Genomic DNA, 26,084 nt, shown 5'->3' on the forward strand with positions numbered 1-26,084 from the left:
GAAAGGGAACATCTCAGGTTACGTATGTAACCATGGTTCCCTGAGAACCAGGGAACGAGACTCTGCGTTTCCTTGCCATGCTTCGGGCTGCCTGCGGAACAGTCCCTCAAGACAATGGATACTGACTGCTTCCCCAGGCGCTCCTTTTATACTTCCGGGGTGCGCCTTATGATGTCATAGGCTGTCGCCGGCCAATAGGGATTGGAGTTGTTGGATAGTTGGCTTTCGAACACCGAGTCACGTGTGACGTTCCCCATAGCATTTCAAACGCAGAGTCTCATTCCCTGGTTCTCAGGGAACCATGGTTACATACGTAACCTGAGACGTTTTCTGTATTTTCAGCTGCAGTGATGAAGTTGGCGATGCAGTAGTGGACGCGCCTATATGCATGTTTCATACGGATTATATAACCTGAGAAGATTTGTTTTCCACTTGAATTGGTTCATTTAAAAGTAGACATTTTGCTTTCTATAGATATATTTTTCATGTCTGTGAAGCAAGTTTACATGGTGTCGTGCTCAAGTTCACAGAGAGAGAGGGCAGAACGCGCACCCTGTTGCTTTTATTATTTTACAAAAGAACAATGTTTTGTTGTTATTGTGACTGCACACAAATAAAAGTAGACTTTACAGATTCAAAAGATGTATTACTCTTATCTGTATGACCAAAAATGATGGAGTATTTTAAATGCAAGTGATCGCACCAGCGCCTCCATGTTAGCTGCAGTATACTATTCAGCTTTCACGCACAAACACTTGAATAGCCCACATTTTTCCAGGTTAACGTTAGAGCGAGCGGCCATGTAAAGTTGCTACTACTTACATGTTTCAGATAATTTGGATGTCCTGCCTGATGTACTGTAATTACCACATAGACCAGCTGTTAACGATCTGTCCCTCACAGACACAGACCTTCGCCACTTCCTGTGGATTTTTTCCCCTGCAACTAAGGGACTAATAAAATTTTGGTCGACTAAGCCTCTTCTCGTTGACTAACGGTTAGTCGACTATTACGGGGCGGCCCTAGAAAACAGTGCTTAAAAATTATTTTTAACACTGTTCCTGAACATTATAACCCCAAAGTTTATCTGTGTGCTGCACATTTTACAGAGGACAGCTTCTAGAACCTAAGAGAGTACAATGCCCGCTACGCATAAGATTCTTCTAAAAGACTTAGCGGTTCCTACTTTGTCAGCACAATCAGTTGTTTATGGATCACAACATGTAAGTAAGTTTCATTATTTGTTGTTGTGTTATCTATTAACAGTTACAATTATAAGTTTTATTTTGTTGCTACAATGTAAACGAAGGGCAATGCTTCTAACACTAACCTGCTAGCTAAAATTACAGTGTTGATGTAGTGTTGTAATTATGAATTATGATTATCACAGTTTATACTGATTGATGTTTTGAATAGCTTTATACAGTCGTTTGAAACAACTGCATGCCATATTTTTATATGAAAATAAGCAAACTGAAAACACTTTTATTACTTTTCTATAGCATTAAGCCTCAAATGTCATTGGTTTGGTTTCTTTCTTAAATAAAAAAGTAAAAATATATGGTATTATAATGTCATACCAAAACTAAAATTAAAACAATGGAAAACACTCCTAAGATAACCTGTAGAAAGAACACATCTTAAAGAAAATATGACTTTTCCCATGTTTAAGTGCTGAATCTGTATGTTTCCACCCACTGCGCCGCCATTGTTTTCGCAAGCGTCGAGTAACACTGGTCCTGGAGTGCAGCAGCAGCAGCTGTCCCGCACTTTAGCTACAACCCTGATCAAACACACTTGAATGTCTTCAGGATTACTAAAGCTACGTGAAGGAAGGACAGCAGCACTCAAGAACGACCGTCCCTGAGCTCATGATATGTCTCAGCTATGTAAACATTATCACTGATCTGTTAACAGCTATAATAGCAAACTTTTTATTTATGAAGGGAATATGGCTAGATAAATTCATATACCAGTATGTGTAACGTTAAGTCATTAACATTAGAATGCTTGACACAATCGTCAGTAAAACACAGGATTTGCACAGAAATTGATTCTCAAAGATGGATCGATACCAACTGATCCAATTTCATATATATTTATTTCGTGATGTTTGCAAATGGTCTTCCTGAATGTGTTTACTTAGCACGTTCCTAATGTACTGTTAAATGTGGCTAAAGATACCATTGTTTCTTAAGTTGCGTCCCAAATGACACACTATACAATATGCACTTATACACCATGTACTTATGCACTATGTACTCATCGATGTAGTGTATGAATTTTATAAGCTTATTTTGTCATTAAACATCGGAGTCTGTTCCACCCTCCCCCTCAGAAATGTAATTAAAGCTGCAACAGTTGAGTGCATGAAGTGTCCAACATTCCACACTTAGTTTTTTCTGTTAATTTAGTGCATCATCCGAGTATTTAAAGTGCACTTTTTCTTTTTGGAATTTTCTGTGTGAAGGCACTACTCGCACTATTTGTACTTAAAAACGTCATAGAATAGTGCATAAATATGCGAATTGTGATGCACCTTTACTGTATTCACAGAGACCGTCTCAGGTTACGTATGTAACCATAGTTCCCTGAGAAAGGGAAAGAGACGCTGCGTCTGATAGGATCGCTTTGGGAACGCCCTCAGCATGATAGCGTCTGATGCACGTCTGTCAACTAGTCCAATGGCGAGTGTGAACGTCACGGGCGGGTGACGTCACGACCAGGAAAGGATAAATACACATCCGGCGAGACCGGCTTCAGCTCAAATTGCCGAAGCAAATCGATCACAGGGATGCAGGGAGTATGGCAACGCGACGCAGGGTCTCGTTCCCTTTCTCAGGGAACTATGGTTACATACGTAACCTGAGACATTCCCTTTCGAGGGAACTCGCGCTGCGTCCGATAGGATCGCTTTGGGAACGATATACCAAAACGGCATAATCACAAATACCTGTCTGTGTGAAACTGTGGCACACTTAAGACAGCAACACCGATGATCCTGGAGCTGCGTCCAGGTCAAGGTCATAATACCTCACAAATGTGAGAGGCGAGGACCAACTGGCCGCATCGCAGATTTCTTTGAGGGAAACCCCTGAAATTAAGGCCTTGGAGGCTGCCATACTCCTAGTCAAATGCGCTCTGACAGCTAAAGGACACTGCTGGCCAGAGACCTCGTAGGCGAGCGAAATAGCCTCGACTATCCACTTGCTTACAGTGTGTTTAGATGCAGGACGACCCCTGTTATGGGGTCCAAAGCACACAAATAACGTCTGCTTTCCTCCACAGGGCAGCTCTGTGGACATATGTGTCCAGTGCTCGCACAAATGGAGGATTCAGTAACAAATGGAGGATTCAGTTTCTCCTGGTCTGGGGTAACAAATGGAGGAGGACAAAAGGCTTGCAACACAATAGGCCTTGGAACGTTAGTCAAAACCTTAGGGATATACCCAGGTTTGGGGTAGAGGAAGGCTTTGACCATCCCCAAAGCAAACTCAAGACAGGTTGGGGACACTGAAAGGGCCTGAAGGTCTCCTACTCTCTTAAGGGATGATATGGTGAGAAGGAAGACAGTCTTAAGTGTCAGGAACTTATCTGAGACTGACTCAAGTGGCTCAAATGGAGCTGTAGATAGGCCTTCTAACACAATGGCCAAATCCCAAGCAGGGACCCTCGTGCGCATCGCAGGCCTCAGCCTCTGGGTGCCACGGAGGAAACGAATAACTAACGGGTTCTTCCTGACAGTAGTACCATCCACATGGGCATGGTAAGCAGATATAGTTGAAACATATACTTTAAGTGTAGATGGGGTTAACCCAGATGAGAAGCGGCACTGTAGGAACTCAAGTACTGAACCTATCGGGCAGTAGACTGGATCCAACTGCCGTTCTTGACACCAGGAAGTGAAAAGTTTCCACTTCAAGGCATATAGTTTCCTAGTGGAAGGAGCTCTGGATTGAAGAATGGTATCTACAACCTCAGTTGAGAGACCAGCCTCTATGAGTTTGGCCCCCTCAGAGGCCAAACCCACAGATTCCACATTTCTGGACGGGGATGGAGAATCGTGCCCCCCACCTGAGACAGGAGGTCCCTCCTGATCGGAATCTTTCAAGGTGAGCCATCGAGAAGAGCTATCAGGTCTGAAAACCATATGCGGCTTGGCCAGTGAGGTGCTACTGGCAGTAGACTTATCCCTTCCTGGCAAATTTTCTCCAGAACTCTCGGGAGCAGAAAAACTGGGGGAAATGCATACAGACGCAGCCTCGGCCATGTCTGTACCATGGCATCCAGTCCCAGAGGAGCTGGATGTGTGAGGGAGAACCAAAGTGGACAGTGCGTCGTATCCTGAGACGCAAACAGATCCACTTCCGCTTGGCCATAAATCTCCCATATGAGCTTCACCACCTCTGGGTGAAGTTTCCATTCCCCTGGCCTCAGCCCCTGCCTCGACAGGATGTCTGCTCCAATATTCTGAGTCCCTGGAATCTAGATAGCTCTCAAGGAGAGCATCTTCCCCAGAGACCACAGGAGGATCTGTTGCGCCAGTTTGCATAATGGGCGCGACCGCAGACCCCCCTGTCGATTTATATACGAGACCACCGATGTGTTGTCCGTCCTGACTAGCACATGATGGCCCCTCAGGTCTGGAAGGAAGAACTTCAAAGCATTGAAGACCGCCATCATCTCCAGGCAATTTATGTGCCACGAGAGCTGATGACTCTTCCACAGACCCTGAGCTGAGCGGCCTTCCATTACCGCTCCCCAGCCTGTGAGAGAAGCGTCCGTCATCAGAGTGACACGGCGACATCAAGCTCCTAACACAGGGCCCTGGGACAGGAACCAATTTTTCTTCCATATGATCAAAGCGTGGAGACAGCGCCGCGTGATCTTGATCATACGAAGTGGGTTGCCCCTCGGGGAGAACCCTTTGGTCCTGAGCCACCACTGTAAGGGTCTCATGTACAGCAGGCCAAAAGGTATCATGTTGGACGCTGCTGCCATCAGACCCAACAGTCTCTGAAACTGTTTTACAGTGCGTGACTGGCCTAACTTCAATTCTTTCATGGCTGATAGAATAGCAGTGATGCGAACTGGAGAGAGACATGCTCGCATTGTCACTGAATCCCAAACCACACCAAGAAAAGTGGTCCTCTGTCGTGGAGTAAGCACGCTTTTCTTGGCATTCAGTCTCAACCCCAATTTCTGAATATGTGCGAGAACGACATCTCGATGCCGAACCGCCATCTCCTCTGACTGTGCTAAAATCAACCAGTCGTCGATATAATTCAGGATGCGTATGCCCTGCAGCCTGAGCACTCATGCCCGTCTCAAGCCCCGCTGACAGATCCATCTGCGAGCCCCACAACATCTTTCTCCGTGCCGCCTCGGCAGACGCGGGCCCAGAGCCGTGAGGAACGCTTGCCTGCGCACTTTTCTCGAAAAGTGCGAGGCGGGAGCGGAGCGTACTAAGAGGAAGCTTTTCGCAATGCTCGCATTCAGCCCCCTCGAAGGCTGAAAGAGCATGCTCCGCTCCCAAACACATCACACACAAATTGTGTGTATCCCCACCCGTGAGGAAACAAGGGCAGGGAGGAGTACACGGTTTAAATGCCTGTGTGTTCGCCATAACTGTTATATATTGAGCTGTGCTATATCGTGACAGACAACAATAAATAGACAAGGACAGTTTCACATAGAGCTGGTCTCGCCGGATGTGTATTTATCCTTTCCTGGTCGTGACTTCACCCGCCCGTGACGTTCACTCTCGCCATTGGACTAGCTGACAGACGTGCATCAGACGCTATCACGCTGAGGGCGTTCCCAAAGCGATCCTATCGGACGCAGCGCGAGTTCCCTCGAAAGGGAACTGAGCCATTTCGTTATTTTCATTTTTATCCCCAAAACGTGTGTAGTCTGTATAATTCATAAATGCATCTTCATTTTTATTGAGTCTCTCCAACAGTGTGTAGCTTTAGCCATGTTAGCCGTGCATCACGCTATCAAAATCATTCAGAATCGAATTTTAGCAAACATCCACAAAATACATGTCATACCTATGTTATATGCTGCATCAAGAACAGTTTTTAATGATCCATTTTGCGAGTTATATTTGCTGTGTTAGCTTCTGTATTATGTATGCCTCAGTGTATTGGAATGACGAGCGAGCTTGGGGGCGGAGAGCAAAAACGTCTTGATTTTGCTCACACCCAAATCGGGGCAAATTTGACAAGCTATAGTAAATGATCTGTGGGGTATTTTGAGCTGAAACTTCACAGACACATTCTGGGGACACCAGATAATTATATTACGTCTTGTCAAAAGGGGCATAATAGGTCACCTTTAAGCACAAAAAATAATGCACTGTAAGTGAACCTTTTGTTGTTGTTGTTGTTGTTGTTGTTTTTGTTTTTTTTGTTTTTGTAATTGCACTTTTGAATGATTATGTAATAGTGGCATCTGATTAGAAATTTGATTCATTGTGCAGCCCTACACACTTCTGACTTACAGTATCTCACAGAACTGAGTACACACCTCACATTTTTGTAAATATTTTATTATATCTTTTCATGTGACAACACTGAAGAAATGACACTTTGCTACAATGTAAAGTAGATGCACAAGAAAGCCTGCAAACAGTTTGCTGAAGACAAGCAGACTAAGGACATGGATTACTGGAACCATGTCCTGTGGTCTGATGAGACCAAGATAAACTTATTTGGTTCAGATGGTGTCAAGTGTGTGTGGAGGCAACCAGGCGAGGAAAACAAAGAAAAGTGTGTCTTGCCTACAGTCAAGCATGGTGGTGGGAGTGACATGGTCTGGGGCTGCATGAGTGCTGCTGGCACTGGGGAGCTACAGTTCATTGAGGGAACCATGAATGCCAAGATGTACTGTGGCATACTGAAGCAGAGCATGATCCCCTCCCTTCGGAGACTGGGCCGCAGGGCAGTATTCCAACATGATAACGACCCCAAACACACCGCCAAGATGACCACTGCCTTGCTAAAGAAGCTAAGGGTACTAAACCCTATTGAGCATCTGTGGGGCATCCTCAAATGGCTCTGTGATGTCATCATGGAGGAGTGGAAGAGGACTCCAGTGGCAACCTGTGAAGCTCTGGTGAACTCCATGCCCAAGAGGGTTAAGGCAGTGCTGGAAAATAATTGTGGCCACACAAAATATTGACACTTTGGGCCCAATTTGGACATTTTCACTTAGCGGTGTACTCACTTCTGTGGCCAGCGGTTTAGACATTAATGGCTGTGTGTTGAGTTATTTTGAGGGGACAGCAAATTTACACTGTTATACAAGCTGTACACTCACTACTTTACATTGTACCAAAGTGTCATTTCTTCAGTGTTGTCACATGAAAAGATATAACAAAATATTTAAAAAAAAATGTGAGGGGTGTACTCATTTCTGTGAGATACTGTACATTATGAGTTGTTGTGATGAACTTGGATCAGCCTGCAACTTTTACTTTTTTACAATAAACATTGATTTTTGTTGTGATTTTTGAATCCAGCCCACTGTGTTGATGATTTTGGTTTCCATTGACTGTTGTCACATAATTTTAATATTAACAAATTACAGAATGTATATGAATAAAGATTTTCAAATTAAATATTTCATAATCCAATGTGTGATTTAAGTGCCCCCCCCCTTTTTTTTTTTCTTTTTCTTTTTCTTTTTTTTTTTTAGCAGTGTGGATTTTTTTTTTTAGCAAGTACATTTTTGTGTCTGACATTCTTGCTAAGGTCATATTGAATAACCCTGAAGGATTCAAAAGGATTAAGTTTTTGAAACTCTACGCAACATGCATGCAACAGATGTGATATTATAAAGTCTAGCCTAGGTTCTCAGATAATAATTTAATTAATAATAATATTCACCACTGAATTCACCATTAACTATTCACATGAACAGTTTATGATGTTTTATATAGTATCATTGTAATCTTTGACCATCAAAACATAGGGGTAGACATCACCTTTTCAGTGTTATGTTTGATTTAGGAGATATGATACAAAATGGCTACATTTTAGAAAAAAATCAGGGCCCCAAACTGAACCAAATTTCATGCTTTTATGAAAAAGTGAACATTATTTTCACATATCACGTGGACTATAACAGAAATAAGCACAAATGTCAGGGCATGTCAAAACACTTCCGGGGCCCAGAAAACACTTCAGGCCCCAGAGGGTTAAAATGAATGGAGAATATCTTATATTTTTCCGTGGTTGCTCAGTGCCTATATAGCCTATATAACCTATATATAGTTCATGATAGGCTATAGTTAACAAGTTTGTGAATATTTTGAATAAAAAAGGAAAAATTAAATAAAAATGATACATCTGTCATACAGCGCTATTGTGCCTGTGTGACACATCACCCCCCACATTAATAATGAATGTGCACATATTATGAATTAATTTAATAAACTTAGTTAACCTAGCTTTCTTAGTAGCCTTCAGTAAATTAACTTCTTTAAGAAAATGATTCATAAAACATCAGTTGACCATATGTTTACTTTCAATTTCATATTTCCATATTGATTAAAAAAAAACATTAAAAAAATAAAAATAAAAAATAAAAAAAATCAAGATATAGTTCGCCCAAAAATTAAAATTCAGTTATCATTTACTCAAACTCATGGTCCAAAAGTTTGTGTAATAAATTCTATATTGAATCAAATAAAAGATTTCTTTTGGAATCTACTTTTTGTAATGTCTATTTGATGCTTTACACAATAATGACTTCAAATTATCTTTTGGGGATAATTTCTGAACCAATTTTGATGTATAATAATTTTGCAATTAATTAGATTAATTAATCACCACATCATTTAATTAATTAGATTAAAAATTTGAATCGCTTCCCAGCCCTAGTATTAATGATAAAACGCCCATTATCAATGCTTAAAAATACTATTATTACCTGAATCATGAATCTTTTAATTGCCATGTCCACAGCATAGCATGACTGCTCCCTACTGATCATGTCTTTCCTGTGCCAGAGCATCCCTTTGCCTGTGTGCTACTGCATTATTTAGCAGGATCCCTTTTCTTTATGATGTGCATTCACAATGGCCACATCTGTAATAGACAGCCGTCTTTTACTGTTCCACCATGTGGCTGTTCCAGTTAGCGGAGATGTGGATCAACTAATATTACATTCAACCTGGTTAGAGTTAGCAGACCACTTTAGACCAGCAGCAAACCAGCGTGCCCACCTTAAGCTGAACGGTTGCGTAACTTAAAAATGAAATTATTTAAAACAGTCTCCTACCTGACTGTATTCTGTTCTGATACCTCCTGGTTGTCCCAAAAATATGTAAATGGCTCCCTTGCCCTTCTCTTCTTGAGGTGCCCCCACTGCCAACTCTTCAAGGCCATCTCCATTCAGGTCCTTTATGGCTGCCAGAGAAGTACCAAACCAGCCAAACTCATTCCCCACCACCCCACGGAGAAACGCTGAGCAGTTGAGTTGAGCAGTGTCTAATGGGATCTTGGGAGTTTTATATAAATGTAATAAAGAAGTTGAACAATGATTTGTGATTATAATGGATAACATGCTAAAGCATATGTTTAAAAAAATAAAAAAATAAAAAAATAGCTGCGTTTATAGTAATGTGTGCCATCTCAGCCCTGTCCGAATGTGTGTTGATCTTACCATAGTGTTTAGTGGGCATATCCGGACCTCTCCTCCAAATCCATGACCATAATATAAAGGAGCTCCGACTGCTAACAACTCAGAAGTACCTAGCACACACAACTCTGCCCCAAAATATGAGCCCAGCTGCAGAGAGAAAAACAGAGGGAAAGAAAAAGAAGAGATGAAAAAGAGAAAATCTGAAAGAAAGCAAGTATGAAAGATTGAAAGATGGGAGAGACTACAAAGATAAATGCATGGGCATATTTAAATAAATGTACTGAAGAAGTCAATATATAAACAGCATAAATGTGTCAGCCCTAATATAATGTGCATACTGTGTGTTGCATATAATGTATATTCAATTTTACACCTGTGATCCGTATATCCTATGAGAGATGGTCCAGCTGTGGTTCTGATGGTTCTGTGTAAATCCCAGCACCAGCCCTGTGTGTCGATGCCTTGGTGCTCCCGCAAAGTACACAACATGACCATTCACTGATGCCACAGCAACAGAGTAACCTGCAGCATACAATATAATTACTTCACTATAAAAGCATATTTTAAAGATCTATAATATTAATAAAAAAAAAAAAATGTTAAAAAACAACAATAGGGTCAGAGTGATTTGATTTCAGGCCAGTAGATGGAACTGTTACTTGACCTTTTAAACTAGTGCTGCGAATACCCATATATTGTCTGCCTCACAGATAAGGACAATGCCAGCCTCACTCTGATTTAGAGACCAGCCAGCCTTCAGCCATGCTGAAGCACATTATCCATCATAATCACATAATTCTCATTTACATATTTTCTGTCAGACAACGGAACGATAGTGACTGTCTACATGTTAACCAGCAGTCCAAAAAATGTCTAGATTTTTCACTTAGCGCTTTTTTAAAACAACAAATGTTGCTAAAGGGGTGTTAAATGTCATAATCTAATGACAAAGCAGCTAAATTGGCATTACGTTAGTGTATTACGGTAGGTAGGTTTATGGTACAGGCTTCCGTGTGTGATTTGCTCCTTTTGCAAAATGTTTTTCTCAATCTAAGAATTAGAGAATTCTTCAGTGGATGTGATAGTAGCCGGTCTCAGACTGGATTATTTCCCTCAAATGTCTCTGCGTCCAACATTGCCTCTCATAACTTCAGTGATGCTTCAATGGATGACAGCACTTCAAGTAAGCGATCCCACACTACATTTAGATATAAATCGTTTTTTTCCCCCTCCTAACAATAGAAACCCTTCTTTGGACACTTACTGTTGTATTGTGGAATGCAATGACATATCTTTTAAGAAACAGAAAAGACTATACAAACTGGCTTATAATTTTACAGAGTCACAACTGGCTGAACTGGTATTATTTCAAAAAGATCAGTCCATAGTGGTCTACAGTGCAGATAAGGGTTGACAAGATTATACAGTAAGTCTAAAATTCAGAGACAACTGTCTAATACTATGTTTTATGAGAAGTTAAAGAGCAATCCGTTACCTCAGTTTAAAAGATCTGTACATGACTCATTAAAACATCTTTTGGAGAAGGACTTATTGAATAAACCCAAGTTTGATTAAATTTAAATGTTTGCAAAATCAAACAAACTATGCATATTTTGCTGCAGCTCACATTTTTGTCTTCTTTCTGCAATTTTTCCGCAAAATGTTAACCTGAGAGGGGGAAAGCAATATTAGGTAATAAAAATCCATAATTCAGAGACCAAACAAATTAATCAATGCGTGTTGAAGTATCCTGCTGCTGCATTGCAGTGAATTCCCTTGTAAAGTAATACGGAGCACTGGGACATCCGGTTGTATAAAGGTGTTTCAAAAGGAAAGAAAAGTTAAGACATTAGGCCCATTTGAGGCCCATGCATTTACAGTGGGTAAATATAAACAGACTGTCAAAGTCATTTGAATATGCCACATTTACTGCAGCTAGCTGGTGCCACTATAACCATGAATCACAATAACCACATCCATGAGATTATTTATATAGCCAGCAGCTATCACCCTGTAGCCCAAGACTGGTTGCCCACTGAAACTGAGCAGGTTTGAGCCTGGTCAGTACCTGGATGGGAGACCTCCTGGGAAAACTAGGTTGCTGCTAGAAGAGGTGTTAGAGAGGCCCACAGGGGCATATAAATGTGACCAATAGGGTTAGGGTCAAGATCAGTTGAAAATCGATTAACAGTTTCATTCAAGCCATCTAACTACTCTCGTCTCACTTTTCTTTCTTTTACTTAGTTTTTGTTCTTTCCATTGAGAGTCTCATGTTCTACGTTTAGTTTTGCAGCAAAGTTTAATCATCAATGACTATACAGTCTTTGCCCGCCTCAAAACTTCAAACTTCAGCCACAAGGGAGACTCTATCTATCTGCCAACACACCCACGTGATTGACTTCCCAAGAAAACGTCAAGAAAACAACACGAAAAGACCTTCATCGAATCAACAAACCTGGGAAACCCCCTTCTCCAAGCCAAAGATGCCAACAAAGGGAAACCCCATTTAAAAACACAAACGAAAGACACAAAACATAAAAACGAAAGACGCAAAGTATACCTCCAGATTCTAGCCGAACTGGTGCACTGATCTAAATGTAATAACTCTGCCTAAGAAATGACAGAATGGTTAAATTAATGGTTAATGGTCTGTTCAGGCCAGGTTTTACAAAGTGCATACACTGCTAGAAGCTTGGGATTTCATAATTTCTCTCTCTCTCTCGGTGCGCATGTGCGAGTGGTGCAACTGAATAGTGCAATTGTACTGTTTTTGGAGTCAATTGGAAAAGTTAATCAAGTCGTTGAAGAAGGAATTATGATAAAAGACTGGAGTTTTTCCGCTTGTCAATCCAGCAACACTTTCTATAAAGTGTTGCCTTTTTTTGTGGTAACATTTTCTATAAAGACCATGCTTATAATGAATTATAGCTCCATTTATACTTATTTATAAGCAAGTATTACTATTTTATAAACATATTTATAAAGACTTATTAAGACCTATACCGTATTATAACAACAGTTATAGTTACATTTATATTATTTATTTAAGTAAAATGTAAGTAATGCATTTGCTTTTTCAATGCTCATGCTCATAATCCATTATACACTGATTTATAAGTATTAATTAGTCAGTCATATGGTTCCATGAATGCATCTATAAAGATGCAGCCTGCATTGCTATAATGTTATTATATTATAGTTACAATGACTTTTTATTCAGATTTATTTCTGTCAAATTAGTGAATATATTGTTAATAACTGTGTTGTGTTCTTATAAATACTTATTGTTTGTAATAATACAGTTACTAATCTCTATAAATGCATCACTGATGGCTTTAAGTAAAGTGAAAACACAGGATGCAATTTTCCTAAACCAAATGTTAAGAAATCATGAAGATGTGCTCATTATACATTTTAAGTTGCTTACTTGTAAATGTAACTAATGAACAATAATTCCTGTAATAATAATAATAATAATAATAATAAAAACAGAAATCTTTAATACAAACAGTTGGAATTTTTTTTAAATCTTTTTTAATGTTACATACTTGCAAAACACTGCAACAATATTTTCAAAATATAATTCCAAACTGCTATAAGCACTATCATGCATATGGCTGAGGAGATATAGATTTTAACAAATCAAAATTACCATTCATGACCTCTAATGCAAACATTAGCCATTAAAGACATAATTAATAAATATAGTTGCAAGCAGCAATTACGGGGCCAAGCACAAAAGCAGCACAAGAAGCCAGCCAACATGGCTATGAGCATTAGACCAACTGCAACAGTGAGCAATTAAAGACCTATTAAGATCATTTTAGGCAAAAGAGCTGTTAAATCACAAATACAGTCAATAATAAAGCTTACTGGTTTATCACTTTCGACCAATAGGTGGCGCTGTGATTACATTAATGAGGTATGGTCAGAGTGAGGTGACAATGACACTTGCAAAGTTTGGTGTTAATATGTTGCAGAGATACAGCCTCAAGAGTCATTTTAGCATCAAGCCTCTAATTTGTTGCTGTGAATAAGGTAAATAAATAAGGTTTCGTCTATCAACACGAAATCCATAATTTTTTACCAGAATGGTCTAAAGATGATACGATTCGATTTTGGTGAAAATTGGACAAACGGTTTAAGAGTAGTTTGAAAAAGTATGTTTTTAAAGAAAATCAAAATGACTGACAGGAAGTTTGGCTGACTGTGGCAAAACTGGCATCAATGTTCTCAGCATGACCCACAGAATTAGTTAAGATCAGCCTCATTACAATAGGCCACATTTATATAAAGCTATTAGCATTTCTTTTAAAATTTCATAATAAAATTTGACCACAAGGAGGCGCTATCTCAAAACCTATTGTGTACCTCCAGAGCATGGTGTCGATGGCACATCCTGAGTTTCGTAATGGTACATCAATGCATTTATATAATATAGCATTTTATATCATAATACTGTATTGAAGTTAATGGAAATTTCATGTTTTGTTAAATTATAGTGCCACCAAGAGGCACAATCCCACCAATTTTTTTATGTGTCCTCAGGGTGATCCCATACATGTGTGTGTCAAATTTTGTTTTAGAGTTATAGACATTTAAATGTATGAGATCATAAAAAATGACCCATGGACGACTTTGTTTTGATTTTTTTTTGCCACTTTCTATCAAAATTTTGACATTTGGGCTTAGACACATAGTTAACCAGCTTAGGTTTCGTGTTTCCTACGCTGGTTTTGTCTCGATCGGACTAACGGTTTCGAAGATATTCGCAATTGTTTTTTAAGTGCTAAATCACCACGCCACACAAACCGTAAGTCAAAACCTAGCATGTTTAGTATCGTTGGATTCGGCAAGGATTCAGGAGTCTAAGGATGTGACTCCCGTGAAAATAAGCCAACCAGATCAAAAGTTATAAGCATATGGAAAAAAAAATTCTCCATTAGGTGGCGCTGTTCCGAAACTTCTCAGGCTCCTTCGGGGCATAGTGCTGATGACCCATACCGAGTTTCGTAACGATAAGCTAATGCGTTCATACAATACAGCATTTTATCACATAATTCAAAATGGCCGATATGGAAAAATTTGGACAAACCCATCAGAAGTTATAAGCAAAAATAGCCCTTTTTCGTATCTCCGGATCAGTAGGTGGTGCTGCGCCGAAACGCTGCATGATGCCTCAGGTCATGCTTGTGATGACATGTACCAAGTTTGGTCTGAATACGATAAAGCGTTGCAGAGATATAGCCTTATGTCTATTTTCGCAAGAGCTACGTAAAATTTGTTTGCGTGGTTTTTGAAAACGGTTTGAGAAATCAACTTGAATTCCATAACTTTTTGTCGGCATGGTCGGAAGATGATCTGGTTCAATTTTCGTGAAAATCAAAGTAACAGCCTAGGACGAGTTCGAAAAAGTAGGTTTTTCAAAAACCTTTTAGGCAAAAGAGCTGAAAAAATCATAAATACAGTAAATAATAAAGATTTACTGGTTTATCACTTCCGAACAATAGGTGGCACTGTAATTAAATTAATGAGGTATGGTCAGAGTGAGGTGACAATGACACTCGCAAAGTTTGGTGTCAATATGCCAAAGCATTGCAGAGATACAGCTTCAAGAGTCGGTTTTGCATCATGCCTCAAATTCGTTGCTCCGGTATACAAAAACAGTTTGACATATCGACTTGAAATCCATAACTTTTTGTCAACATGGTCTGAAGATGATACGGTTCGATTTTTGTGAAAATCAGAGCAACGGTCTAGGAGGAGTTCGAAAAAGTAGGTTTTTAAAGAAAAATAATATGGCGGACAGGAAGTTCAGCCGATTATGGTAAATTTGATATCTATATCTATCTCAGCATGACCCAAGGAATCTACTGAGACCAGTTTCATTACAATAGGTTAAAATAGTCAAAAGTTATTAGCATTTTTGTAAATTTTGTTATAACTTTTGACCACAAGGTGGCACTGTGCCGAAACTTTTTGAGTACTGTTAGGGTCATGGTGCCAAAGATCCATGCCGAGTTTCGTAACGATACGCTAATGATACGCTAATGTATTAAAAAAATACAGCATTTTAGCACAAAATTCAAAATGGCCAATGGTTAAAATGGCCAATATGGGAAAATTGGATATCATTCGACTCAGCATGATGTAATTAATGTTTGATTGTTGATGTTAATTCCATAATTTTTTGTCGGCATGGTCTGAAGATGATCTGGTTCAATTTTCGTGAAAATCGGAGTAACGGCCTAGGAGGAGTTCGAAAAAGTAGGTTTTTCAGAAAATTCAAAATGGCTGAAAAAAATCGATTTGTCGTGACCCAAGGAATCAGAGGAAAAAAGAATTTTGTTTCTAACTCTTACGGTTCAAAAGTTATTAACATAAACATGAGTGAAATTTTGGACAGCTGGTGGCGCTGGTGGGATTGAGTTAGAGACTCCAAATTTGCTATGGAAACAGATCAGACTGTCCTCTAACTGTGTGCCAAATATCATAACATTCCCGCAATCGGTTCTATGGGCTGCCATAGACTCAAGAGCAGAAGAAGAAGAAGAAGTAGAAAAAGAAGAAGAAGCGGAAGAAGAAGAATTAAAAAGAACGCCAACAGATACAATAGGTGCCTACGCACTTTCGGTGCTTGGCCCCTAATGTACATTTCCTGAAGAAAATGTGAATGGTGCTTGCAGTGGCAAAACACCGGACTCGGATGCCAGGGTGGTTGCTAGTGTGTTCTAGGCAGTTGCTAAGGTATATGGGGTGGTTGCTAAGGTGTTGTAGTTGGTTGTTAGGGTGTTCTGGATGGTTGCTAGGCGGTTGCTATGGTAACCTGGGTGGTTGCTAGGCAGTTGCTAGGCAGTTGCTAAGGTACTTGGGGTAATTGCTAAGGTGTTGCTAGGCAGTTGCTAGGGTGTTCTGGATGGTTGCTAGGCGGTTGCTATGGTAACCTGGGTAGTTGCTAGGATGTTGCTAAGGTATTTGGGGTGGTTGCTAAGGTGTTGCTAGGCGGTTTCTATGGTAACCTGGGTGGTTACTAGGCAGTTGCTAAGGTACTTGGGGTGGTTGCTAAGGTGTTGCTAGGCAGTTGCTAGGGTGTTCTGGATGGTTGCTAGGCGGTTGCTATGGTAACCTGGGTAGTTGCTAGGATGTTGCTAAGGTATTTGGGGTGGTTGCTAAGGTGTTGCTAGGCGGTTGCTAGGGTGTTTAGGGTGGTTGCTAGGCGGTTGCTATGGTAACCTGGGTGGTTGCTAGGGTGTTGCTAAGGTACTTGGGGTGGTTGCTAAGGTGTTGCTAGGCAGTTGCTAGGGTGTTCTGGGTGGTTGCAACGCGGTTGCTATGGTAACCTGAGTGGTTGCTAGGGTGCTGCTAGGCAGTTGCTAAGGTACTTGGGGTGGTTGCTAAGGTGTTGCTAGGCGGTTGCTAGGGTGTTCTGGGTGGTTGCTAGGCAGTTGCTATGGTAACCTGGGTGGTTGCTATGATGTTACTAGGTGGTTGATAGTTGTCATAGATGGTTACTATGGAGTTTTTATAGAGTTCTTAGCACGTTCTTAGCCCATTTTAACACTGAGCTATTCACTGCTAGCATGTGTAGCATGTTGGAAGTCCAGTTTGCTAGCATGAGTCAAAAGAGCCAACCGCCATGTCTCTACGATGCTCTGATGCAGAGATATAGGTCTTGCTAAACAGTTGCTAGGGTACTTTGTTTGGTTGCTAGGGAGTGGCTTGGCATCTGCCAGTAATGATACACCAAAGGCTGCTTGCCAATATAAGCCAACCCCCATATCTCTACAATGTTCTGATGCAGAGATATAGATCTTGCTAAACGGTTGCTAGGGTACCCTGTTTGGTTGCTAGGGAGTGGCTGCTGCCAATGATGATACTCCAAAGGCTGCTTGTGAGTATGCCACCCTCATGTTTCTATGGCATTCTATCCAAAGATACTCCTTTGATCTTTTTCAATGGAAGTCTATGGAACCTGTTGCTAGGGTGCTTTAAATGGTTGCCAGGGTGTGAGCTTCACAATGATCCTGATTGAGAGACTGATTGGTCATCTGAGTGAAATGAGCCCACTCCCTTGTCTCTATGACATTGTGATCCAGAGTTATGTTCAATACAAAATCCCTATGTAATTTACCATAGTAGGAAAAACACACTGTTTCTTGGGCACGGTTTCACCATAGTATGTCTATAGGGCAACTTTGGGCAGCTCTTGCGCCCCAGGGGTACAACTTACACCCCATTTTGAGGTATGGTTTTACAGAGTCTGCCAGCCTCTTCAAACGTGGTAACCCACATGTTTCTACGAAATCCTTGTTAGGAGCTATGACTCGTCAAAGTTTGTCGCAATGTTAAGTCTATGGGGTTTTTCGGCCGATTTTTCGCCAGGCGGACGAACATCGTACACCCGATCGCTTATAAAAGTCATAGCACACCATTCCTCAATAATCTGCACGATTTGATGCCTCATTCGTGGGTCTATGACAAACGCTGCGGGAGGAGTAGCGCGCCGAAGTTTTGTGTGGAAGAATAATAATAACTAGAATGTACATTTCCTGAAGAAAATGTGAATGGTGCTTGCAGTGGCAAAACTCAGCACTCTTGATTAGCATGATGCTAGCATGATGCTAGCATGATTAACATGCTGCTAGCATGATGCTAACATGATTAGCATGTTGCTAGCATGTTTTTAGCAAGAGGCTAACATGATTAGCATGTTGGTAGCAAGATGCTAACATGATTAGCATGTTGCTAGAGTGTTTTTAGCAAGATGCTAACATGATTAGCATGTTCATAGCATGATGTTAACACGATTAGCATGTTGCTAGCATGATGCTAACACTTGTTTGTGTAATGTTTAAACCCTAAGCTAATTGCTATTAGCATGTAGCTAGTCACTGCTAGCATGTGTAGCATGTTGGAAGTCCAGTTTGCTAGCATGAGTCAAAAGAGCCAACCGCCATGTCTCTACAATGCTCTGATGCAGAGATATAGGTATTGCTAAACAGTTGCTAGGGTACTCTGTTTGGTTGCTAGGGAGTGGCTTAGCAGCTGCCAATGATGATACACCAAAGGCTGCTTGCCAATATAAGCCAACCCCCATGTCTCTACGATGTTCTGATGCAGAGATGTAGGTCTTGCAAAATGTTTGCTAGGGTACTCTGTTTGGTTGCTAGGGAGTGGCTTGGCAGCTACCAATGATGATACTCCAAAGGCTGCTTGCCAATATAAACCAACCCCTATGTGTGTACGATGTTCTGATGAAGAGATTTTGGTCTTGCAAAACGGTTGCTAGGGTACTCTGTTTGGTTGCTAGGGAGTGGCTTGGCAGCTGCCAATGATGATACTCCAAAGGCTGCTTGCCAGTATGAATGATATAAACCAACCCCCATGCCTCTATGATATTCAGATTTGAAGATATCTCTCTATGCTTTGGGTTGCTAGGGTGCTTTAAATGGTTGCTAGGGCATGGCTATGAAGTCTTGAAGGTGATTTGTGATTGGCCGTTTGCTGCCCCGAGTCAAATGAGCCCACCCTCATGTTTCTATGACACTTCTATCCAATGATATTCCTTTGATCTTTTTCAATGGAAGTCTATGGAGCTTGTTACTAAGGTGCTCTATATGGTTGCTAGGGCGTGGCTTGATAGATTCACAATGATCCTGAGAGACTGATTGGTTGCCTGAGTAAAATGAGCCCACCCCCTTGTCTCTATGACATTGTGATCCAGAGTTATGACTTGTCATAGTTTGTTGCAATGTTAAGTCTATGGGATTTTTCAGGTGATTTTTCACCCACCGGGCGAACATCATACACCTGATCGCTTATAAAAGTCATAGCACACCATTCTTCAATAATTCGCACGATTTGACGATTCATGGGTCTAGGACAAAAGCTGCGGGACGAGTTACGCGCCGAAATTTTGTCCAGAAGAAGGAGTATGGAGGAGAACAATAATGATGCTTCACCTTTGGCAAGCACCATTAATAAGTATGCAAGAGAACATTAATGATGCTTTGCCTTTGGCAAGCACCATTAATAATAGTTAAAAAAGAATGCCAACAGATACAATAGGTGCTTATGCACCTTCGGTGCTTGGCCCCTAACTAATTGGTACAGCAAACAAATATCTCTGGAACTATTTTATACAGTGGGTACGGAAAGTATTCAGACCCCCTTAAATTTTTCACTCTTTGTTATATTGCAGCCATTTGCTAAAATCATTTAAGTTCATTTTTTTTCCTCATTAATGTACACACAGCACCCCATATTGACAGAAAAACACAGAATTGTTGACATTTTTGCAGATTTATTAAAAAAGAAAAACTGAAATATCACATGGTCCTAAGTATTCAGACCCTTTGCTCAGTATTTAGTAGAAGCACCCTTTTGATCTAATACAGCCATAAGTCTTTTTGGGAAAGATGCAACAAGCTTTTCACACCTGGATTTGGGGATCCTCTGCCATTCCTCCTTGCAGATCCTCTCCAGTTCTGTCAGGTTGGATGGTAAACGTTGGTGGACAGCCATTTTTAGGTCTGTCCAGAGATGCTCAATTGGGTTTAAGTCAGGGCTCTGGCTGGGCCATTCAAGAACAGTCACGGAGTTGTTGTGAAGCCACTCCTTCGTTATTTTAGCTGTGTGCTTAGGGTCACTGTCTTGTTGGAACCAGTCTGAGGTTCCTCTTCGGCCCAGTCTGAGGTCCTGAGCACTCTGGAGAAGGTTTTCGTCCAGGATATCCCTGTACTTGGCCGCATTCATCTTTTCCTCGATTGCAACCAGTCGTCCTGTCCCTGCAGCTGAAAAACACCCCCACAGCATGATGCTGCCACCACCATGCTTCACTGTTGGGACTGTATTGGACAGGTGATGAGCAGTGCCTGGTTTTCTCCACATATACCGCTTAGAATTAAGGCCAAAAAGTTCTATCTTGGTCTCATCAGACCAGAGAATCTTATTTCTCACCATCTTGGAGTCCTCCATGTGTCTTGCACTGAGGAGAGGCTTCCGTCGGGCCACTCTGCCATAAAGCCCCGACTGGTGGAGGGCTGCAGTGATGGTTGACTTTCTACAACTGAGTTTCTCCCATCTCCCGACTGCATCTCTGGAGCTCAGCCACAGTGATCTTTGGGTTCTTCTTTACCTCTCTCACCAAGGTTCTTCTCCCCCGATAGCTCAGTTTGGCCAGCTCTAGGAAGGGTTCTGGTCGTCCCAAACGTCTTCCATTTAAGGATTATGGAGGCCACTGTGCTCTTAGGAACCTTAAGTGCAGCAGAAATTTTTTTGTAACCTTGGCCAGATCTGTGCCTTGCCACAATTCTGTCTCTGTGCTCTTCAGGCAGTTCCATTGACCTCATGATTCTCATTTGCTCTGACATGCACTGTGAGCTGTAAGGTCTTATATAGACAGGTGTGTGGCTTTCCTAATCAAGTCCAATCAGTATAATCAAACACAGCTGGACTCAAATGAAGGTGTAGAACCATCTCAAGGATGATCAGAAGAAATGGACAGCACCTGAGTTAAATATATGAGTGTCACAGCAAAGGGTCTGAATACTTACAGGTGCTGGTCATATAATTAGAATATCATCAAAAAGTTGATTTATTTCACTAATTCTATTCAAAAAGTGAAACTTGTATATTATATTCATTCATTACACACAGACTGATATATTCCAAATGTTTATTTCTTTTAATTTTGATGATTATAACTGACAACTAAGAAAAATCCCAAATTCAGTATCTCAGTAAATTAGAATATTGAAGACACCTGGTGCCACACTCTAATCAGCTAATTAACTTAAAATACCTGCAAAGGCCTTTAAATGGTCTCTCAGTCTAGTTTTGTAGGCTACACAATCATGGGGAAGACTGCTGACTTGACAGTTGTCCAAAAGACGACCATTGACACCTTGCACAAGGAGGGCAAGACACAAAAGGTCATTGCAAAAGAGGCTGGCTGTTCACAGAGCTCTGTGTCCAAGCACATTAATAGAGAGGCGAAGGGAAGGAAAAGATGTGGTAGAAAAAAGTGTACAAGCAATAGGGATAACCGCACCCTGGAGAGGATTGTGAAACAAAACCCATTCAAAAATGTGGGGGAGATTCACAAAGAGTGGACTGCAGCTGGAGTCAGTGCTTCAAGAACCACTACGCACAGACGTATGCAAGACATGGGTTTCAGCTGTCGCATTCCTTGTGTCAAGCCACTCTTGAACAACAGACAGCGTCAGAAGCGTCTCGCCTGGGCTAAAGACGAAAAGGACTGGACTGCTGCTGAGTAGTCCAAAGTTATGTTCTCTGATGAAAGTAAATTTTGCATTTCCTTTGGAAATCAGGGTCCCAGAGTCTGGAGGAAGAGAGGAGAGGCACACAATCCACGTTGCTTGAGGTCCAGTGTAAAGTTTCCACAGTCAGTGATGGTTTGGGGTGCCATGTCATCTGCTGGTGTTGGTTCACTGTGTTTTCTGAGGTCCAAGGTCAACGCAGCCGTATACCAGGAAGTTTTAGAGCACTTCATGCTTCCTGCTGCTGACCAACTTTATGGAGATGCAGACTTCATTTTCCAACAGGACTTGGCACCTGCACACAGTGCCAAAGCTACCAGTACCTGGTTTAAGGACCATGGTATCCCTGTTCTTATTTGGCCAGCAAACTCGCCTGACCTTAACCCCATAGAAAATCTATGGGGTATTGTGAAGAGGAAGATGCGATATGCCAGACCCAACAATGCAGAAGAGCTGAAGGCCACTATCAGAGCAACCTGGGCTCTTATAACACCTGAGCAGTGCCACAGACTGATCTACTCCATGCCACGCCGCATTGCTGCAGTAATTCAGGCAAAAGGAGCCCCAACTAAGTATTGAGTGCCGTACATGCTCATACTTTTCATGTTCATACTTTTCAGTTGGCCAAGATTTCTAAAAATCCTTTCTTTGTATTGGTCTTAAGTAATATTCTAATTTTCTGAGATACTGAATTTGGGATTTTCCTTAGTTGTCAGTTATAATCATCAAAATTAAAAGAAATAAACATTTGAAATATATCAGTCTGTGTGTAATGAATGAATATAATATACAAGTTTCACTTTCTGAATGGAATTAGTGAAATAAATCAACTTTTTGATGATATTCTAATTATATGACCAGCACCTGTAGGACCATGTGATATTTCAGTTTTTCTTTTTTAATAAATCTGCAAAAATGTCAACAATTCTGTGTTTTTCTGTCAATATGGGGTGCTGTGTGTACATTAATGAGGAAAAAAATGAACTTAAATGATTTTAGCAAATGGCTGCAATATAACAAAGAGTGAAAAATTTAAGGGGGTCTGAATACTTTCCGTACCCACTGTATATGATCATTTATAAATCAGTGTATAATGGATTATGAGCATGCACATTGAAAAAGCAAATGCATGGCTTATAAGTAATTATAAAAATAATATTAAAGCTGCAAGCAGCATTTATCGGGGTTCAAGCTTTTAAGACCTTTAAACCATTTATGGTGTTAGGGTCTAGGCTGACACGAAAGCATTTAAGATTTATAGACTTTTGGGTACATTTGGAGATGGAGATACATTTCTAAATGATCCTGTTATGGCTATCTAAATGGTAAAGTTCAACAGTTTTTGATAATTACTGACCTAAAAAAATCTAGAGTTGTACTGCAATGGTTTTGAGGTTCAGTGAAATACCTAGGACCTTAAGGCAAACTTATAGAGAATGAGGAGATTCAACATGAATATCATTTATTTGTGATACGTAGCGCCACCCGGTGGCTGATTTCTTTTGTACTTCACACAGACCGCTAGAGTCAAATAGGTCCACCAAGTTTTGTTTTGATCGGCCTCCGTTAATCTGGTCAAACAGGTTTTCAAACTTCATAGGCCAATGACAGCCATGTTTTTTGAGAGACTCGAAGGTCCTCATAGACATTCATGACACCTTCGGCCAAGACACTGCATGCCAATTTTCAAGTCAATCGGATTAACGATTGCGTAGTTATTAGCCATTTTCACGTTTTTTTTTTCTGTTATATCGCCACCAAGTGGACAATCGCTTTTCCATCATGGCAACTTGGCAAGGACAGTGCATGCCAATTTTCAAGTCAATTAGACTAACTGTTGTGTAGATGTAGTGGTTTTCATGTTTTTTCTTTATTACAGTGCCACCAAGTGGCCAAACGCTACAATTTTCTTTTACTGTGACCTCGGACTGAGCTTGTACACATGTGTACCATGTTTGGTGAAAATATCTCGTTGCAATCAAGAGATATAACCATTTTAGTAAAAGGCAAACTGCTACTTCAAACGTTTTGGCGTTCAGTTGCGAACTTGAATCACCAATTGAAATTCTTTTAATGACTTTTTGCCTGTCAAGATGCATGTCAAGTTTTGAACAGATTGCACAAATGGCCTATGAGGAGTTCAAAAAAAGTAGATTTTTCAAATAATCGCAAATGTTTAACGAACAATTTGATTGACAGCAGTCGTTCTTGAGGCAAAGTTGTTCAGAATGAGGAGATTCAACATATCATATGAATATTGTGTGTATGTGTGATACATTGCGTGATATATAGGTTCTAAAACACAATTGCGCCACCCAGTGGCTGTTTTCTGTCAAACTTCGCACAGACCTCTAGGGCCACGAGTCAGACAGGCCCACCGAATTTTGTCCGATCGGCCTCCGTTAACCTGGTCTAAGAGGTGCTCAAAGTTTATAGGCTGATGGCAGCCATGTTTATCGAGATACACGAATGTCAACATACATCATCAAGGCAAGTCGGACAAAAACAGTGCATGCCAATGTTCAAGTCAATTGGACTAACAGTTGAATAGTTATAGCAGTTTTTATGTTTTTTCGTATTATAGCGCCACCAAGTGGTAATTCTCTGCAATTTTTTTGTATGACCACAGCATGAACTCGTACATGAGTATGACAAGTTTGGTGAAAATATCTCATTTCGTTCAAAAGTTATAACCATTTAAGTGAAAGTGGCCTTGCCTACTTCGAATGTTTTGGCGTTCCGTCACGAGAGTAAATCACCAATCGAAATTCTTTTAATAACTTTTTGCTAGGAAGGTCTCTAGATGATGTATATCAAGTTTAGAGTTAATCGGACAAACGGCCCATGAGGAGTTGGGAAAAGTAGATTATTCAGAACATTCAAAATGGCGGAAAAATTTTCATGGCGGAAATGAAATCGGAGATATACTCTCCCCAAATTAAGACCTACCATCTGGCCAGGTTTCAAGCCTCTAGGCCTTACAGTTTTACGGCAGAAGAATAATAATATGATGATGATGATGATTATTGTCCATGGTGACAGATCGTGGCGGGAACATAGAACAAAGGAACACATGTGATCAATGACAACAAACTGAAAGTCCATACAAACTGAAACTAAACGGAAGTGAACGTGACAACAAGACTCTTCCTGTTTCCTTTTTTGACATTAATTTAATCCCTCGCCATGGCAACACCTGTTACGGACAGAGGAGCAGGAGACAACAGGTTAGTATAATGAGTGACTTTATTAGACCACAGTGTGGGATGAACAGATGACCAGGTAAGTGACTCTTAAATAGATGATAGTGATGACTGATAGAAATGGTAATACTGTCCTTCTTTTGTTGCAGGTGAATGACTCGTGAAGGATGGCAGGAGCAGAGGCGGATGGACCAAACAGGAACGGTAGGGATACACACACACGCAGACATTTTGCAAGGGAACCAGGAGGATCGCTGAGGTTGAGCAGGTAAGTATTCCTCTCGATGCAAGAGCATGGGAGTATCAGTCCTAGTGTCAATCGAGACCAGACAGTGAACTGAGGTGAGTGCTGTGCTTAAGTGTCTGGTGGTGATTGCGTGGTGATGGGGATCAGGTGAGCGTGGTTAGAACTCGGGAGAGGGAGTACGCTGAGATTGGCTGATGGATGAGCCTGGCGGGTCTGTGACAACACCATTCCAGATATCCAATATCTGTTTGCAATTTAGCATCCTCAATGTGTTGCCATCATGTTCAGAAGGTTTGTTGTGAATCGCTTGGTAACATATTACAATAAGGTTCATTAGTTAACATTAGTTATCTACATTAGTTAACATGAACTTATAATGAACTGCACTTATACAGCATTTATTAATCTTTGTCAATGTTAATTTCAGCATTTACTAATACATTATTGAAATCTGGTTAACATTAGTTAATGCACTGTGAACTAACATGAACAAACAACGAACAACTGTATTTTCATTAACTAACGTTAACAAAGATTAGTAAATACAGTAACAAATGTATTGCTCATGGTTAGTTCATGTTAGTTAATACATTAACTAATGTTTAACCAATGAACCTTATTGTAAAGTGTTACCAATCGCTTGAATCTCCTTGGAGGAGAAGTTAAAATTCAGAGCCTGATTTTTCAAAAAATCCACATTCA

At 40.7% G+C, this 26,084-nt stretch overlaps 1 protein-coding gene across 11 annotated transcripts in view; it reads right to left on the reverse strand.

The window, feature by feature from the left end:
* LOC127512647 (integrin alpha-L-like) overlaps window positions 1-26,084 on the reverse strand; it is a 343,148-nt gene that overhangs the window by 227,420 nt on the left and 89,644 nt on the right. For 10 of the 11 annotated variants that reach the window (XR_007930234.1, XR_007930232.1, XR_007930231.1 and 7 more), the window contains 3 exons: window positions 10,025-10,173; window positions 9,673-9,798; window positions 9,289-9,507 (listed from right to left, as the gene is read on the reverse strand). Coding sequence is in view for 7 of the 11 variants with exons in the window: in XM_051893749.1 (XP_051749709.1) it covers window positions 9,289-9,507; window positions 9,673-9,798; window positions 10,025-10,173 (494 nt within the window). In the remaining 4 variants the exon portion in view is untranslated. The remainder of the gene's footprint in view (window positions 1-9,288; window positions 9,508-9,672; window positions 9,799-10,024; window positions 10,174-26,084) is intronic. The other variant, XM_051893746.1, reaches the window with a different exon arrangement.

Source organism: Ctenopharyngodon idella, chromosome 5, assembly GCF_019924925.1.
Source record: "Ctenopharyngodon idella isolate HZGC_01 chromosome 5, HZGC01, whole genome shotgun sequence".
Classification (NCBI taxonomy): Eukaryota; Metazoa; Chordata; class Actinopteri; order Cypriniformes; family Xenocyprididae; genus Ctenopharyngodon; species Ctenopharyngodon idella.